Here is an 18,349-nt window from a genome sequence, read left to right on the forward strand (position 1 = left end):
AAAAAAGTAGCCTTAAAATTCGCCGTCGCGTTTTTGTTAAACAACTGAAGAAAAACAATCGGGTTGTCGGGCGTTCGGTTCTTTGAAGGGAGCGAGAAAAATATATGCACGGTTACGGTAAGCAATGTATATGCAAATGCGTATTACTCTGCATCGTAAAACCCGCGATGCATATCCGAAAGTGTTCATCAAAGGCGCCGTCATTTATGATTTTCATATTTAATACGCGAAGAAGATTTACAATATGTTTTACGCTTGTAGTTTGTACTTTGGAAAACCTTTTTCAAGATGGACGATACAAAATTTAAAAATACCACTTACCTGCTAAAATTTTCGAGAGAAGAGTAATGTACCTCTCAACAATTCTATCGTATAAATAAGCGCGCAGCTATCAAGAGGAGTAAGATTACGAGAGTTTGTTCTTTCGCAACAAAGGAAAAAAATAAAAATCGGAAGGCTATTGTTATAGAAAAACATTTACATATTTATATATATATATATATATATAAAATATAATACAATTTGTGTGTTACAGAGTAGATGATAGTGTAGCGTTTTAGATGTCGTCAATATCGTGTGTTTATTATGGGTAAGGTATAAATCTAATTGTAAGAGCAATATAAGGAGAAGATTGGGTTCTCTCGAGATTGTATGAGTGTATGCGTGAGTGTATCCGTGATCAGTGTGTCAAATACGTACATAGGTATATTAAACGTACGAAGGCGTACGTATACCTATACATATATGTACAGTGTACACACATCCACGCGAGCGCACACTTATGTACCTATATATATATATATATGTATTTACCTATATATCGGTATATACTAACGTAAATTATAAAGATACAAGATATCTATATTTAGCTATTCAATCGGAATTAGAGTCGAGTGTGTATCAATGTGTTTATGTATGCGGCTGTGTTACGTGTGTAAAGGATAGGGGACTCGCCTATTTTGGAATTTTCGGACGTTATTATTTAAGTCTAAAACTATATACAGGGTACCTATATACACGCGCACATGCTATTCGCTCCGTTATCCTTACTTGACGTCGTTCGCGCACAAGTGAAATGTTTCCTCGTTCGAGATACATCAGTTTCTTCGTTTCTTTTTATTTTTATTTTTTTATTTTATTTTATTTTTTTGCATATATTTTATTATCCATAACACACTAATAGGCGTCGGTAGCATTCTGTGTGATAAGAGCTACATCGTTCTACATACAGTACATACAATTTTTGAAGATTTCTTTCGTTCATCGCGTTCTCGCTGAAACACCTGGTAGATGGATTCCAGCATGCATTCTTCGATCATTCATTTTTCGATCCGAACGAAGGAATATTGAATTTAAGAGTACCAATCGGCTCTCTCATAGTCGCTTCCATCAACCGATATTCATCTTCTGGATTTCAAAGCTCAACGATTAATTTCTTCTTATAGACACTGTATTGAAATTTTTGCTTACGAGCTTATCGTTCTCCGAATCCAGTGTCCTCGTAATCACGAACGTTTTTTGCGAGATCGCGATAAATGGCGGAAATCGTGACGAAGAACGAGCTAAACATACACACGATGCAAGGATGATTCGAGTATAAATACGTAAATATTCTTCTCTAGAGATTCGCCTAATTATCGCATTTATTTCCAGCTTAAACTTTTCTTGATTGTTCTGATCATATCACCGGCAGCTTATCGCAATGCTTATCTCCTCGAGCCGAGGAATCATCTAAACGCAATCCTTTCTTTTCTAAAAGATCGTAGCACTAAATTCGAACGAGCTGGTGCTCGAAAAATTCGCCCTATGCGAATTTCTTTATCGACTTTCCTTCGTGCCGTACACAGATTAGTAATTGAAGTAATAGGAGAAGAGAATCCAAAAACATAGAATAGATTCGATCGATTTATAGATATAGATCGGTCTTCTTTATCCCATTGTCATTTATAACAAAAATATTTGCGTCGTTGATAATTAATATTTGTAGTTGTTAAAAAAAAAAAAAATTGGCAGTTTTTCCTCCAGCAACGTCTCGATCGCAATGGAAAGATGGTGAGAAAAGATAGAGATAGAGATAGAGAGACAGAGAGAGAGAGAGAGAGACACTCACATGATTGCCCTAAAAGTAGTACCTCTACTACATACATAGATTTTCCTATAACATTTACGAATAATCGTGGTATTAAATTGCAAAACGTCTCGCTACGTGTATCATATTGATCTAGTTCGATTAATTAGAATCCTAATTTTTTTTTAAAGTGCATGAGCAAGGATTGAAAGCAAGGAGAATAAATCAATGTGATTACTTTTTTATTTTTTCCGTTTTCGCTAATTCGAGCTCGATCGCTTGCTTCGATTCATGTCCACCTAGTATCAATGAATCCGTATAAAATCTTCTCCTCTTAAAATCTTTGTTCGATTTTCGTGCTTTAGGATATCTCTTGGCAATTTCGAAAGTTAGTCTTTCTCATGGATTTATTTGTAATTATTACTATTTAGAACGATTACATTCTATCCAAAAGATTAAAACTGATTCCGGACAACTCTTTTCAAAACGCAAGAAAATATTTTCCTTGAAAAACGATTGCAATAATCATACTCGTTATTACTTCCACTTAATCTCATCCTATTGATATTAAATCCTACCGACGAACGAGTAAGGAGATTCTTTTACTTTGTCTAATTTAATAGATCGAAATACGTCGGGTGGACGAATAGTTGACGCATGAAATATGCTAAAAATTAATTTTCAAATATGCGTCAGGAACTCGCATACATCGGATAAGCGTGAGCTATAAATTCGAATGAACGATCATTGAAAGACATAAGGGATGGTAAACGGATGGAAAAGGTACACGCTTTCTTCCCTAGATACGAATAAATTCGCGAAGAGTATTTGTGGATTGTGTCGACGCGTGTTATGTGTTTTCAGTGGCTATTCAATAATTGTCAAACATCGCAAATCCGTGATAACCTCTTCTTCCCCTTCTTTTCTTTACTTTTTACAATTAAATAAGAAATAAATAATAATTCGTACGTCCGACACGTCGAACACGTGGAAAGCGCATTTAACAATATTACATATAATTAATAAACTGTACAGAATGTTACACAGAGTCGTCGAATAGATAATCGTCTTTCACTTCTTATTTGTATATATATATATATATATATATATATATATATATATATATATATATTTATATGCATACATCATTCGTGTATATGTCCGTATATAAACGTTGGTTAAGTAACACGAGAGTTAACAAAAAATAACGTATAACGAGGTACACGAAAGAGCTTACAAAGTAGAAAACATCGCCCTGCGTCGTGTGTCTATGTGTTTACGCGAGTGTACTTGTGTGATCGTGCGTGTAAATCAACCAATGTTTATACGATCTTATAAAAACTCATTTGCCAACGTAGCCTAATTAACAAAATATACAATCGTGAGTCGGAAGTCGAACGAATCGAGGCGAGAAACGTAAGTGGCGAGAGAATCGCAACGTTACGAGAAGTAGATCTACCGAATGAAAAGCTGCGTTCTCATATGGTGAAGAGATTAGAGAGATATTTTGTTCGACTTCCGAATCGGTAAATAAACAATCAACAATAATCTTTATCTCGATACTTCTTTCAAAGAAGCTATAAAAAGGAAACGAATTTAAGGGAGACTACGGCGGATCTCTTTACGCTTAGAATACCTTTTGGTCTTTTCGATCGAGATCGAACGAAATCGCGTCGTCGTGGTCGTATCGAATGTCGAAGCTTTTACGTTGAAAATTTGTCATCGTCGCCGCTTACGGGACGTTTCGAGGAAACTTTTTGCGTCGTCGATGAATTCCAATTAAAAAAATTCGCGCTCAAAAAGCTAGCAAGAGGGAGAGGTAGATATTTCATAGGGAAGGGAAATAAAAAAGTTTGTGTTTGTGTGAGAGAGCTTTTTTAAGAAAACTCGATTCGATTCGAGGTATTTCTCTACGAGTTTTCTTGCTCGTCTAGGAGGAATCGGAAAATACATCGGCGCGTTTTTACGTATGCTAGCTCGTCGGTGATTTTCTTCGATCGGGACATTACGCAAGGTACCACGTAGAAGAAGGATCGAAAGTTGGCTTGGCTCTGAAATAAGGGAGTACCTGTACGTTGCACGTTGTTTCTGCATGCGTTATGCAATCATCCTCATGAACGAGCTGCAAAGTAACTATCTCAGAAATTTCCTTGAGCGGAATAAAATAAAAGGGTGAAAGCTTCGTCTCGGTCTTTTCTTTTCTCTCTATTCTCGGCGCGTTTTACGTCGTAAAAACGGGGAAAATAAATGTTGCGTTTTACAAATTTTTCTTTTTCTCCATTTCTTAGGGTCTTCTTCAATAAGAAATTCTTGAATTTTATCGACGTTTATCTCGTCTCCTCGGAATAGAAAACTAAAGCCCTTTGAAAATATCGGATATTCATGGAGAATTTTTCTTGGTTTTCCGACATCGCTCTCTCACGACCGAAAGGTATTCGATTCTTTTGCGAAAAATTCCACGCGATAATATCGCAGGAGCGCAAGTCCGTCAACGGTTAAAAGAACGCGATCGTAACGAGATCCGTGCGATATTAAAATCTTTTTTATCGACTCGAGCTTCGATTCGTGGGAAACTTTGAGCCAGTAAACAGAAAGAAGGAAAATCATGGGCACTTTCTTCGCGACGAATAAAGAAGTTCGAAAAGAAAGATAGTTTGACAAATTATTCCCCGAAAGATGTAAAAGCTCGAGCCGTTTCTCATCGCAAAGGATAAACGTCGAGAAGAAACGTGTTCTTAACGCGTCTTAAACTTAAGCGACAAGTGCCAGGACGACCCGTGGCATGTACTCACGGTGCACGCGATCTCACGCATCCGCGATGATCCGCGCTAGCTCGATCCACAAGAGATAGGGAGAGAGGGATACGGAAACGGTATCGAACGGAGCAGAACCGAATCCCGTCTCTGAGAGAGCCCGATCGAAGATCCAAGAGCGAGTGACAAAGGCGGAAGAAGCCTCTCCTTCTTCTCATCTTTCCTCTCCAGCTTCGCCTTGGCTCGCGTCTACCCCTTCTTTCGCCTTTATTTATTTCTCACACCGCGGATCCTCGAAAGTGCCTCTTCGAATTTGGGACGATCGCGCGAATTCCGATCAGGATAGTTCACCTAAGTCCAACCGCGAGTCCTACCAAGAGGGTCGTGCCGAGGATCAGTGGCAAGGAGTACGGGCCAGAAATCGAAGGGGAACTTGCAGCGGTTGGTCCTTCGCTACTTCTCGATACCTTGCTTCGTACCAACTGTCCACGTTCGACCGCGTTTGCTTCGTCGCTCTCAGCGTCCATCGGGTAGCCCATGTCCGAGCAAGCTAAATTGGACTCTTCGTAGGAGTAGAGAATTCGCGGGTAGTGCGCTACCAGCGACTCCGTCCCCTGTAGGACACCCTTGCTGGTCCAACATAGCGGCATGAACGTACCGACTCTGGTAGCTTCTTGGAAGCTTTGGAAGCTCGTCTCCCAGTCGTAGCTTATAAGACGGTCTTCCAAGGTCATCCCGGAAAGGCTCTTAGGTTCCTGGATTTTCACTAAAGTCGAGTCTCTGAAAAAAAATTAAAGGAAAGTTTCGTCGCGTTATTCGGCGTCTATGCGTTTTCCTTGCGCGACGGCTCTCGATTCGGAAAGAAGGAAGATCTTAATGCGATTCGGGAGACTCGAGTAATATTGTAGTATAACAGAGGCATACTTCAGGATCGCGATTCGATTCTAACAAAGTATGCTCTCGTTAATAACGATTCGTTCTCCTTTCCTGGACGCAACCGCCAACGTCCGCCAATGCGATATTCGACCATGGATGAAATTTTATCAACGCGCGATACGTACCACTAGTACGTATATACGCGAAACGATTCAACGTCGTTCGGAAAGATATCGTCCGTAAGCACGTTCGGAACGTTACGTAACCCGATTGAAACTAAAGCGTGCTCGTGCGTTCTTCGCGTGCGTTTAAGGGACGCGTTGCTCCCTAATGACCAATTTAAACCGATCAAAGAGGAAGGGAGAGGGAAGGAGGGAGATAGTAAAAGCTGGCAATCGTCTCGTCCGTTTACATAGGACCCGTACAAACCTCTCGTAATAGCGCTGACTAGTGTGTGTCGCGCCAATTTATCATCAAGCAGTTTCGGCCAATTCGACGATTCTACCGATTTTGAACGAGCTCGTGAGATCATCGAACTACGAATTCGTTCTTCGAGCGAACTCGAACGACAATTATTTTCACCATGTCGGTTCGTACCTTCCAAAGCGACGATTACGAGATGAAAGGAGTAACGTCGTCCGGATAACGTAAAAAGAGAAAAGGCAGAAAAATGATATCGCAATGAACTTACTGAATGACTTTCTGGACGCCGAGACTTTGCAGGACGGTCGGCAAAGATGGCAAAGAGTAGCAGATCGATAGTTCGATCCGAGGATAATAAAGAGCGGATACCAGGCAAGTTTCTTGTCTCGTCATCAAACCTCCGAGCGTAATAGTCGAACGGGACTCGGACGAGTACGTGCATTCCGCGACTAAGTGGTCGCCCTGTAAAACGATCAAACGATATATCTAAGCAGCTTCCTACCGAGAACGTTTTCCAGCTGTCGATCCAACCGCAACTACTTTTTCATACTCTTCCATTTTTCTCAACGAGAAACTCTGGTTCTTTTTAACTTTTATCCTTCGGCCTAACTTTCTTTTTATCCTCGCTTCTACAGGTGGTCGCTCGTTCGTGTAAAGGTATCAAATTACAAGATCGTGGTGTCTTCGTTGAGAATAATGGAAAGACAAAATTATAAGCCCTCGTGATAACGAAATATGCGCGACAATGGAATAGAGAAAAATTTATCGAATCATCGCGCATACTTACCGGATAAACTTTAACGGGACGTTGGAGCTTGCGATACTCTTGATAAGTAGGGTCGTAGTTGGTGTCCGATGCGATCGGAGGAAGTTCCTCTCCAGCACGAATCTGTCTGAATCTGATCTTCCTTCCTAGCTGATGGGTATGCATAATCACCGCGAACATGTTTATCCCGCTATTAGGTATAGTTTGTCCGGTACACTCGGCTATGCAGTGACCTTCGGAGACGACTTCGGGCTGTCCGGGTGGTATAATGTGCCTCCAATTAGGATCAATACCTATGCTCAAAATTCCGGCGTCGTGAAGTCTCAGTTGATCGGTGTAATACAATCTCAATCCCGAGCTGTCACTGACTACCAAGTTGTCGTTTACTAATTGCTGAGGATTGATGTATTGAGTCTCGAGCATGTAGTAACGCGAACCGTTGTCAGGATCCAAAGCATAGCCAGCCTCGGGCGGATAATTAAAGCCCTGCCAACGGAAAGAGTAGAGAGCAATTATGAAGACTATGAATTTTAATGGGCGACTCACGTGCCCCTTTGAAATATTTTCATAGTTTTCTGTTACTCGATTTTCGCGGATCATAAACGATCTTAATCTTATTGGTCTGAGCGGAGATAACGCCTACTTTAACTGTAGAGTCTATTATAAAATACCCATCTGTTTCGGAAAAATACGAAAGGCTTGAACTTTTAAAACGATGCAACATCGAGCGTGCTCGAATGATCGTAACTTCGACGAAAGATCGAAAACGCGGTACCGCGAGAAGAACGAGCGTCGATAACGACAGATCGTCAAAGTCGAGAAATTTCGTTTGTTCGACGTCCAGCGTGAGATTTTCGCTATTTGTTGCGTCTTCGCAGGATACTCGCGTTACCATTCTCGCACGACCACGAGAAGTGGTTTTGCGGTGGACTATCGATGAAAATCGATATACGCGCTGTGCTCTCGATTGCGCGCTACAACGTTCGACGCCGTACCGTTCCTTTATCAACTCCTCGTATAACGCAATTTCGTTCTTTCAAAAGATCTTTAGACTATCTTTAGACCATTCTCAAATCTTGCAAACGATTCATAATCTAAGATCATTTCTATGTGGTTTTAATAAAGTTTTAACGTACCTCGGATCCCAAGCTCCATGTAGCAGCAATCGTGTTACATTGCGTTGCGTTGTCGTCTTTGTAACAAATACTGCCAGTTGTTTTCGAAGCTTCTTCAAGCTGAAGATTATTAATAGGACACTCGTACAGAGTCATGTGGTGCAAGTACGTGTTTTTCCCGGGTTCGATGACCGGCTCGTACTACAATTAAAAAATGTGTTCAAAATTATGATTCGACGATACCACGACGATTAAAGAAGTATATTACTCCGAGTAATTGATTTATACGGTTTAAATTAATACGCCTTTTTCGCGAATAGTAAGTAAGTAGTTCTACTTTAAATAGTAGAGTTATCGCCAGACTTAACGCTAATCGTCTCTCCTCGTTTCTCTGTCAGGATGGAACACAATGCAATCGCATCGCATAGTTGGGTCACGTTCGATCGAGTTCGAGATTCAGGTGCTACCCTAGCTGACTGGCGTTAGGTCAACTACGAGTATATTGCTGCACCACGCTCTATTCCCTAGAAACTCGTGGGAATCTGTTCGAGGTATCGCCAGTCGTGAAAGGAAAGATATCAAAATAAATATAACGACGCCTTTACGATTATCGACTCTCGATCGATATTTTCTCTCTCTCTCTCTCTCTCTCTCTCTCTCTCTCTCTCTCTCTCGCGGTTAATCGATAAAAATTCGAAAACGAACTTACGAGTACTTCGATGTAACTTGTCTCTTTTGTAACTTCCTTTTTTTTCCAAAAGAAAGAGCGACGATCTCCAAAGATCTTCGAATCACTCGGCCACGAATCACGATGCGAACACATAATTTAAGAGAAGGGAGAAACGACATTTACGAGTGGTAAATTTTGGCCGTTCATTTGGAAAACGTCAAATGGCGATATAGTTAGAAATTAATGATTTCGGTAACGCAAGAGAGATCACCGGGGACGTTATAAAGCGCTCGGTAAGCGTATTATGAGCTTTACGATCATTCCCCTTATTATTGCCGCGTTTATTACGATCATTCGCTCGCATTGCCTGCTTTAAAAACGTCCTTCGACCGGTTCAATGCGATAAAGCAAAACTATTAAATTAATTTTTCGTCGCGTTTTTTCGTCGATAAATAAATCTTCTCGATGCGAATCATAAGTTAAAGGCGATTTTATTTCGTAGAACTTGTTACGCTTCTCTTCCCTTATCTCATCGAACCAAAATAAAGGTCATCTTTCCCGTTGAAAATTCATCGCGAATCTTCGTTCTTTTATTTATCCTTCGAGAGTAAACAAGAACGCTCTTCTGACTTGTAAAGATTGTCACAAATGTACAAAGAGGTTCGCAACGACAATACACGCTCGGTACGAGCTTTATGTTTCCGTGGAGACTCTCTGCAGGAAGTGTGCAAAAGAGAGACAACTCGATGCTGTAGTTTCTACGCCGTTCCTCTCAACTATTTCATATTCGGTTAACGTACTTTACTTCTCTATGAAACGCCCGTAAGGCATCATAAATGTGTTAAAGTAGATAGATAGAGAAAGAGAGAGAGAGAGAGAGAGAGAGAGAGAGAGAAGTCAGAAGAGTTACCTTGACAACGTGATGCTTGCGATTGATGTTTGGCATTTTTATTACTCGACACCAAAGTAACGAATCCTTGTCTCTTGGCAGTATGACCTGAAACAAAAAATCGTGAAGCAATCGTTAATTAAAAGATAATTGTTAAACGTGCAATGCATGCGATATGATAAGCATTAATCTATGTGAGAACGCGTGAGAATTCTTCGGAAGGCCTCTTGCTAAAGTAAAAAAGTTGTCGAAGCCAGTAAACTGACGATTTCAGAGTCGTGTCGAATGTTTCAAACGCGTTGGATAACAATTCTCTTTCACGTCTAATCCACTGAAATAGCGATGCCGCATCTATTTCCCACGAAACATCTTGTTCACTTTTGAGAGATTCCAGTTGAGAAACAAACAAGATTATCGCGGAATAATTGATTGCAATCGGTATCCGATATTTTCTTCCATTCGACATTAATTCGAAGCTAATTGTTTTCCGTTAAATCCCAACGACTTGAAAAGATTTTTATTTTAAAATAGTATCTATACGAGGTCACGAAGCGAGAAAATTCGGTATCGAGCGAAATGTGAGATAAAAATAAGAAAGCAAGGATTCTCTCTCTTTCGGTCGGTCGAAGATACTGCGACGGAACAAGCCGCAGGGCAAACGCGGAGGCGACGTCTCCGCAACGAAGAAAATTGCGATTTTTTGTAACATCCGCGCAATTCTTCGCCCTAAGCTTAGACACGCCAACGCGGGATTTTCCCACGCGTCTCTGTCAAATTATCGATGTCAAGATTACCGAGAAAAGGAGCTTCGATCGTCCTTTCTTTCAGGAAACGAAACGAACATATTCGAAACTTTCTTCTTGATCTTCTTTGTATCAGCCTTTTACCGTGACAAATTTACAAATTGTAAGGATTTATAAAAATATATAATATATTTGTTTTCAACGACGTTGCTACTTTTAGAAACGTGTTATATCGATCGATGAACGGATATTCATTGCATCGCGCGTGGATTGGATAAATATGAATTATCATAATTGGATATTGACTGGAAAAAAAGGGAAGAGAAATGTCGGAACCGAGTTAAAAACTGTATAAGAAAACGGAATGTCGTTCTGGTTCTCGTTCTCTTCGTCATCCTCTGTACACTCGAAATACATATTCATTGCGGCACGATACGAAAGTTATCTGACCGGTCGGCTACTTCCTTTTATGAGAGCGAGAAAGACGAGGGCAGTTGGTATTGAATGAAGAAGAAGAAGAAGGCGAATAAAAGAAGAAACAAGAAGCATTCGCGTAAGAAAGAAGAAGAGAAGATAAACTTCCCGGCAACTTTATCTTTCCCCGTCATCCGGCTGGCTCGAAGAGATGGCTCCGTCGAGACAATTAAAACCGCAACGCTCGAGAGTTTTCAGCGTGGAAATGCGTTTGCGAAACGCGCCGCATCGAGTTATCTGATAGCACGAACGCTTCTCACTCTGACCTCGGAAAGTTTCTTTCGAAGATAAGCCGAAACGATTCGCCTATGAAAAGTAGTCCCTTTTTATCTTTCCCTCGAATAAAACGCGCAAGTTCGGTACGTACATAGATAATTAGAAAAAAATTTCTGTGATTTAATATTTCACGATTTTACAAAAAACGTAAAGATAGAAATTCGCCTTTTAAAATCTCGAGATTCTAGATTTCTTAAATAAATTCAAATCAGTCCAATTGGAAATTTATTTTCGCTATTAGAACTTTCATTCATCCGTGAATATTTTCATTCTATTCGATGAAACACGAGTTACCGATGAATTGGCGATTATCTCGCTGGTGAATTAGCCGTTTGGAGTAACACACTCGGTTGGCCTAAATTCGATTCGATATAAACTATAAACGGCCTTTCGATGGCATCGCTAAGCGGAATTAGCATTGTCCGATTTCAACGATAGCTCTCCTCTTCTCTCTCTCTCTCTCTCTCTCTCTCTCTCTCTCTCTCTCTCTCTCGTTCCTTCCGATAATCTATGACCCGACGACGCTAATGAACGAATAGTTTTTGCCGGATGTGACCCGGTTAAGATTTATGTCGTCATAAATTCGTGCCGCACAATGCTTCGTGGCTTGCATCGGATAAAAATCCACTCGTATACTCGGAACGTTAAACGCGTTCGAACATTCATCTCACGTGCGACCGCTGCTTCCACATCGCTACGAGAGATTTTTCTTTCTTTCTCTCTCTCTCTCTCTTTCTCACACACATACACACACATTGGAGGGAGAGCGAGAGCGAGAGAGAGAGAACATCCATGTGTTCGTGGATACAGTAGAAAATGCAGTCGTGTGTGCAGCATGCGTCTCGATGCAACCTCTAGGGCACGTGACAAAAACAGAACGATATCGAAGAAGGAAAAAAGCAACAAAGATCGAAAGAAAACTGATCGTTCTTTGCACGATCCTTACATCTGTATTTTCCCTTTCTCACTAGGACTCGTGTACGAACTATTTATATGGAAAAGAATTAAAAATAGAAAGTACCGTATTGTATTCGTCGGTTATTTTTTATTAGCAAAACTTTACGTCGAGTCGTCCTGGAAATTAGTTTTTTAAATACTTCTTCAAGGAGCTACTGAGATCTTCATGGACTCGGGTTTGTGCGAATAAAATTGCAAGTATAACAAACTTTCGTATATGACACTCGTAAAATGTGAATGTTGTAAAGAAGAAAGGGAAATGGATGGATCTTTTAGTTTCGAAGTTTTATGATAATAAAATAAAAGTTTTGTTGAAAGAAATAGGGTTAAATACGAAGCTATAGAAAATCTGGAACCGAAATCGTAATAGAAAGAAGGAATAAACGAAATAACGAATAGAAGTAAAATTTCGCAAAAATAATAAAACAATAAAATTGCTTAAAGTCGTAGGATTATTTTCACTGCTGTGAAATAGACGTACAAAGTAGTCGGACTTACATACAAGCTCGCACGAACGTTTAAATGAAAAAGTTCGAGTACTCTTTCGTTTTTTAAGAGTTTGAATTTTCATTTCGAATCTCAAGAGTCTTACCTATTCGATTTCGAACCTACCTCTCCTTACTATTTCTCTTTATTCAAGCCTGAACCGTAAGAAGTTTCATTTAAAAACAAGCATTCGAGTACTGTGTCATTTAATATCAATCGTGGCTAAAGTTGTATCGCGCCGACGAACGGTTAAGATGGAAAGAAAAATACGGAGGAACTCGAGTTTGGACTAAATCCGCCTTTAAATCGTTTTTATAAGTGCGAACTTTGTCGTATAGGTGATCGAAAGGTGATGGCGGTGGTCGCGACTACGTAACGAAAATCGACCTTATACGGTATAATATCTCTCTGAACTGATACGCCATTTTAACGCGATCCACTTCGCCAAACTCCAATTAAAACTCCTTAGCCGTCTTTCTTTTGCCCTTTCGCGAAATTTAGTCGATGAATTTGTATGAGAACGTTCCCTCTCGAATTTTTTTCTTCGTTTCTTCTTCCTTTTTTCTCGTTATTTCGTAAAAAAATGTCCTCTTCATTACGTATTCGTGCGTACGTTTTTAATACCGTTCAGTGATACCACGTAGAACGTATTAAATTATTGAATGAAATTGAGTGACCGTAGGAATCGCATCGATCGATAAATGCATTACTTTCGATGTCTCATATACGAGTCTCTTGTATAAATGAATGAAGCTCACCTGCTGATTCAATACGTCCCAGGTCTTCAGAACGGGCTCGCTCTCCTGATTGTGAGACGAGCGTTTCGGTTGCGTATCTCTCTGAACTAGATACAACGGTCTAGATCCTCTTACCGCACCATGACCAGGCAGAACACCAGCCACCGAAGCGGGTTCCTTCGCGTGATACTGCCAAACCACTTGCATCGTATCATTCTGAAAGGTTAAAAACATATCATCGATATTAGTACATTACGTCAATTTGTTTTAATTTCATTATACATATTGTATAATGTAGCTCGTTTACTTTTTAATATAACTTAAGATATATAATTATTAGTATAATTAATATCGTAACGTCATTAACAAATTTTCTTTATTTTCTTTCGAAATCGGAGAATTTCAATGTAGATACTTATATAAAATAATTGTTGACTGATCGAAATAATAACAAACGCAAATTTAAACTGCTAGAACATTTTCCGTTTACATAAGCAATAATCTTTACGAATGTACAAAATTTCCAATCCTTTGTACTCCCTCGTTACGGATTAAATACAGCCAAGTTACATAAAGTTAATAAATCGAATTGTTTGAAAAGCTCTACGCATCCCGATAAAGAAGAAAAAAGCTCTTGGGAATGGGCTACGCATTCGAGGTAAAGTGAAATGGACGTTAAGTCGATTAGTATCCGCAACGGAGTACCGATTGGCACAGAATCAAATAAATCGTATTCGAAGCTCTCGGAGAGAGAGAGAGGGGGGGGGGGAAGGAGAGAGACAGAGAGCACGCCTTTCGCAATAACATTTCTTTCTTGATTCCTCGCGAAAGATTTATCACGATTGAATTCTCCTCATTGGGTTTTCGAAACGAGATAAAAATGCAGTATCCGTATATCTTAGTATAAAAATTAAATAAGACTTGGGTTTATCAATGGTTTCACGAAATTTCCAAGACCTTGGATTTTTTATGAAAGAAAATTGAAATGCGAGAATTTTTGAAAAGAACTCGCAAACGAGGTCGAAGCTCGTCAGTGTCTCCAATAATCCAATGTTGAATGAAGCTTCTCACCGTGGAAACAGTCGAATTCATCTACAATTCATCTTATAGGAAGGCAGTTAGTATTGCGCTAGCATGAAATGCGTCTTTACTTTATCCTTGGCAACCTTCCAACCACGACGATACCATGCAACGTTTCGTCTTCATACATTCGATCAATTAACGAAATCTCTCTCTCTCTCTCTCTCTCTCTCTCTCGTCTGCACGCGCGCTTCTCCGCTATACATTCGATAATTAAACCTGGCTTCGTCTAAAACTATCGGAGTAGTTTCGATCAAAGAGTTCCATTTTTTAAATAAATTTCCGATCTAGACCACGGAAAACGAACGATAATAAAATTTCTGAATTTTTGGTTTCGATGATATGAAAAAACATGAAAAGTCAATTCCAATAATAATTCGGTATCAGGTGTTACGCTTCGAGAGCGCAATGTCGATCGATCGAGAGCGAAGCGATTAAATCGTCCCCGTGGGTGATTAATGACCATACCTAATGAATCCTTTGTTCTAATGCTGCGTCGATAATCTTCTGGCCCTGGATTACACACGAATGATAGCATTTTTCATTTTCCCAAAGAGAGCAAAATCGAAGCTAAGATATTTTCTATTTTCCAATTAAAACGGGTTTTCTCCGCGATTCCGTTTATTTTATATTTCCAACGCCAAAAGGTGGTCCACGTGTCTCCAACGTACAATCAATCCAGTACACTTTTATTTCGAGACAAAGATTTATGATACGCGCCTCAGGGATCAATTCCATTTTACGCATAACAGCGGCAAGAGCAACGGCAGGAAGCAACGGCAGGAGCGGTGGCAGCAGCAGCAGCAGCAGCAGCAGCAGCAGCGGCGGCGGCGGCGGCAGGAAGAACAATAATAATAATCTCCGTTTAGGTCGCCGAGGGGGGAGCCACGCGCATAGCTTTCTCTCTCTCCAAAGGATTGGAAGAAAAGGGCCCCCAGGCCCTGAGGGTGAGAGTCGAGTTTCAGTTGACTGAATACTACATTCATTCGCGCACGAACGTACACAATCGCGCAGGGCCGCTTAATGATTAAAGTGAGTTCACGGTAATATTTGCATAATGATCGCGTATAATTAGATACAGGCATAGTCGTCGTTACGTCGATATCCAATTATAGCAACGACTAGAGTATTTGGAGTAAGTATTGGCCTCGAAACACGTAGATACATATATCGATCTCCTTGCAACGTGCCAAATTCTAGAGGGTCGGAAAGGACGTTAAGAGGATGGTTTCTATGGACCACTTACAATTGGGAACGATTGTATTTGATTGGAGCATTGGCCAGATGCAATCCACGATGTCGCCTCGTTTTCTACTCGAGCGGCAGACGCTGCTAAGATCTCCGATCTTGGTCGATCGTTATCCGCTCGGTATGGGGTACGATGAAATAATTTCGAATCTTTGATCTTATCAAAAATCTTGCTTACGCGGAAGCTCGTTATCGCGGTACTCGTTAGAAGATAATTCGTCGCTCGTATCACTCGAATGGTATCGCATTTCGAGATCTTTGCCGATCGAGAACGGTAAGAAGAAACGTTGTCCCTCGTTCTCTTTTCTTTGTTATTTCATGAAACAAAATCTGATGATCCTTTCTAAATCATGCAATAAGTTTTAACATCCAAAAGTAATTTCCTTCGAATCCAATTTCCAGTCGGATAATATCCACGGTATCGAAGGGAAGTTACCAGTATACCATTCTCCCCGAACGTATTCACGCCAAGTGGCACAGCCCTATACCACGATCCATCCTCGTTCTGGCTTCGTGATCGAGAGGCTCAATGAACGAGCTCTTCGAAGGAAACACGCGCGAGGTGTAACGAATCGTTCGCCGATACCGAAGAATAATCGACGGAGAAGCCTTCGTGGATCCGATCTGCCAGAGTTTGAGAGAAAGAAAGGGAGAAATATAGAAGGGTAGAAAAGCTCGATTGTAACGAATTAGAATCGAAGAACTGCAAGAGCATTAGTGGCAATGGCAAAGGTAGCTCGAACGAATTACGTAGTCGAGTTCGATCGAGAAGAACCGTAGATTCGCAGGCCACTCACGCGTCGGCCATTTACGTTTTTCGATAATCGCCAAACCCTTGAAATCCGAAAGCTCTCACGGACAAGACAGAGTTACACACGGACTAGCGCAATCTTTCGAGAAGGTTCTTCCATCCACTCCCCTCGGCCTCCTTTCCTCGAAATCTTTCGCTCTATGCTTCCTCACCTTCGGGCCACCTCGTATATCCAACGTTTATTTCAGTCGGTCGAGACAATTGGGCGCCCGTTTACCTGAATTGGATAGTTTAGGATAGATATCAAGGCTCGACCTAGATCGAAAGATTCCAAGGGTGAGCCAGCCAGCAGTCGAGTTGGTGCTGCTGGAGGTCGTGGTAGGTCTTTTGGGCGGAAAGCCTTTCCTCCGGCCAAGATGAAAGGTCGATAGTAGGGAACGGGCATCGCGTGAGAAGGAGAATAGGAATCACGCGATTCTTAGGACTTGGTCCTTCTTTCTATGCTACGCCAAGACCTTTACCCCCTTCTTTCGATCCCCTTTCTCATTCTTTCTTTTCTACTTATTTTTCTTAAAAACTGTACTTTTCCAAAGGTACGGCTCGTATTTTACTGGAAAGAGAGAGAAACTATCTTCTATTGGAATAAAGGACGAATATTAAGGCCGACTTCTTCGAAGTTGGTGACGTCGAAAACGCGATCCGAACGAACGACTTTTGGAGAAGCTACGGAGTTGTAAAGGGACTCCTCGCGTTTCTAGATATTCGAGGATTTTGAAGTTTGACGATAAGGTACGAAAGAAATAAAGAAAGAGAGCGAGGGGGAGAGAGAGAGAGAGAGAGAGAGAGAAAAGACGAAATCTTTTCATCGATGTTCAGGAACAAGTAAAAATTATGGCTGCCGGAGGGAGTAGGGTGAATTAGATTAATACTTCTCTTTTCTTCGGGTGCGATCGCTCGGGAAAATCTTTTCGGTTCTCGAAGAGTTCCCGAAGGGTGGGAAGATCCATGGCGTTGGAAAGTTCCGATCGTAAAGTCAGGATTCTACGTTTGCCGAGGGTGAATTGGTATAAAAAGAGAGTCGGAGAGATCCGATAAGCTTTTTCTTATTCGCGCTAAGTAAAAATATAAGGCTAATTTTTATGATATTTTCTAAAGAGACTTCCTTTTGACGAAGGATTAAAGAAGAAATCGTAAAATCGTTTTGATTCTCAAAAATATCCGAAAGTTAAAATATCGAGAATTGAACGTTTAACATTCTGGAAAGGCTCTTGACCTGTGAACCCGGAGTTATAAACTCGTCCATGACCAACCTTCACTTTGTCCCACCCTACTCTCTTTTTCTTTTTCTTTCTAATTTCCCTTCGCCTTATCCCTCGGCAGAACTTGTTACTCGCGAATGAAACTTTCTACCGGCGGGAGAAAAAACAGAAGGGCGAGTTCCAATTTCGAAAGGCAAAGCTATGCTTTCAAATGACTCTCTTTTCTCTCTCTTTCTCTCTCTCTCTCTCTCCCTTTCTTCCTAGAAAATAATCATTCACTGTGAAAGGATAGAGTAGAAAATGGAAAGTAAGAAAAAAGCGTTCTTTAGGTAACGACGTTTGATCGACTGGAGAGTAAAATAGGATAAAACCGAAGGGATACATGGTAAATTCTCGAAAAGAGTATATTATTCGATTTAAACGGTTTATCGGTAAAAGTATTTTAGATCGAATAAAATAATCGAGTGTCTTTTCGGAGAGCGTTCCTATCAAAGATAAACCGTTTTTACCGTTGAAATTTCGTCGAAGTAATAGACACGAAAGTAACACGCGTTAATTAATTTTCATGACAAGCCAGAGGTTTTTCCGGTAAATATATCAAGAATCGTCACTGGAGGGTAAGGATGAAACTTGAGGAAGCAATAAAAGTATCGGAGAGGCTACATCTCTTCTTCCTTGCCAGCATACGAACGAAATAAGAGAGAGAGAGAGAAAGGGAGAGAGAGACAAATTGAGAAAAAAGAAGAAAAGGAGTTGAAAAGACAGAAACAACGCAACG

General features: G+C 40.6%; 1 protein-coding gene across 2 annotated transcripts in view; it reads right to left on the reverse strand.

Annotated features, from left to right (window-relative positions):
- Positions 1-458: 458 nt before the first annotated feature.
- Positions 459-18,349, reverse strand: part of LOC127065330 (MOXD1 homolog 2) — a 149,967-nt gene continuing 132,076 nt past the window's right edge. For both annotated transcript variants that reach the window (XM_050997514.1, XM_050997513.1), the window contains exons 5-10: positions 13,255-13,449; positions 9,582-9,668; positions 8,023-8,202; positions 6,908-7,372; positions 6,389-6,582; positions 459-5,601 (exon numbers count right to left, since the gene is read on the reverse strand). In XM_050997514.1, coding sequence (XP_050853471.1) covers positions 5,169-5,601; positions 6,389-6,582; positions 6,908-7,372; positions 8,023-8,202; positions 9,582-9,668; positions 13,255-13,449 — 1,554 coding nt within the window. In that variant the 3' untranslated portion in view covers positions 459-5,168. The remainder of the gene's footprint in view (positions 5,602-6,388; positions 6,583-6,907; positions 7,373-8,022; positions 8,203-9,581; positions 9,669-13,254; positions 13,450-18,349) is intronic.

Source organism: Vespula vulgaris, chromosome 7 (genome assembly GCF_905475345.1).
Source record: "Vespula vulgaris chromosome 7, iyVesVulg1.1, whole genome shotgun sequence".
Lineage (NCBI taxonomy): Eukaryota > Metazoa > Arthropoda > Insecta > Hymenoptera > Vespidae > Vespula > Vespula vulgaris.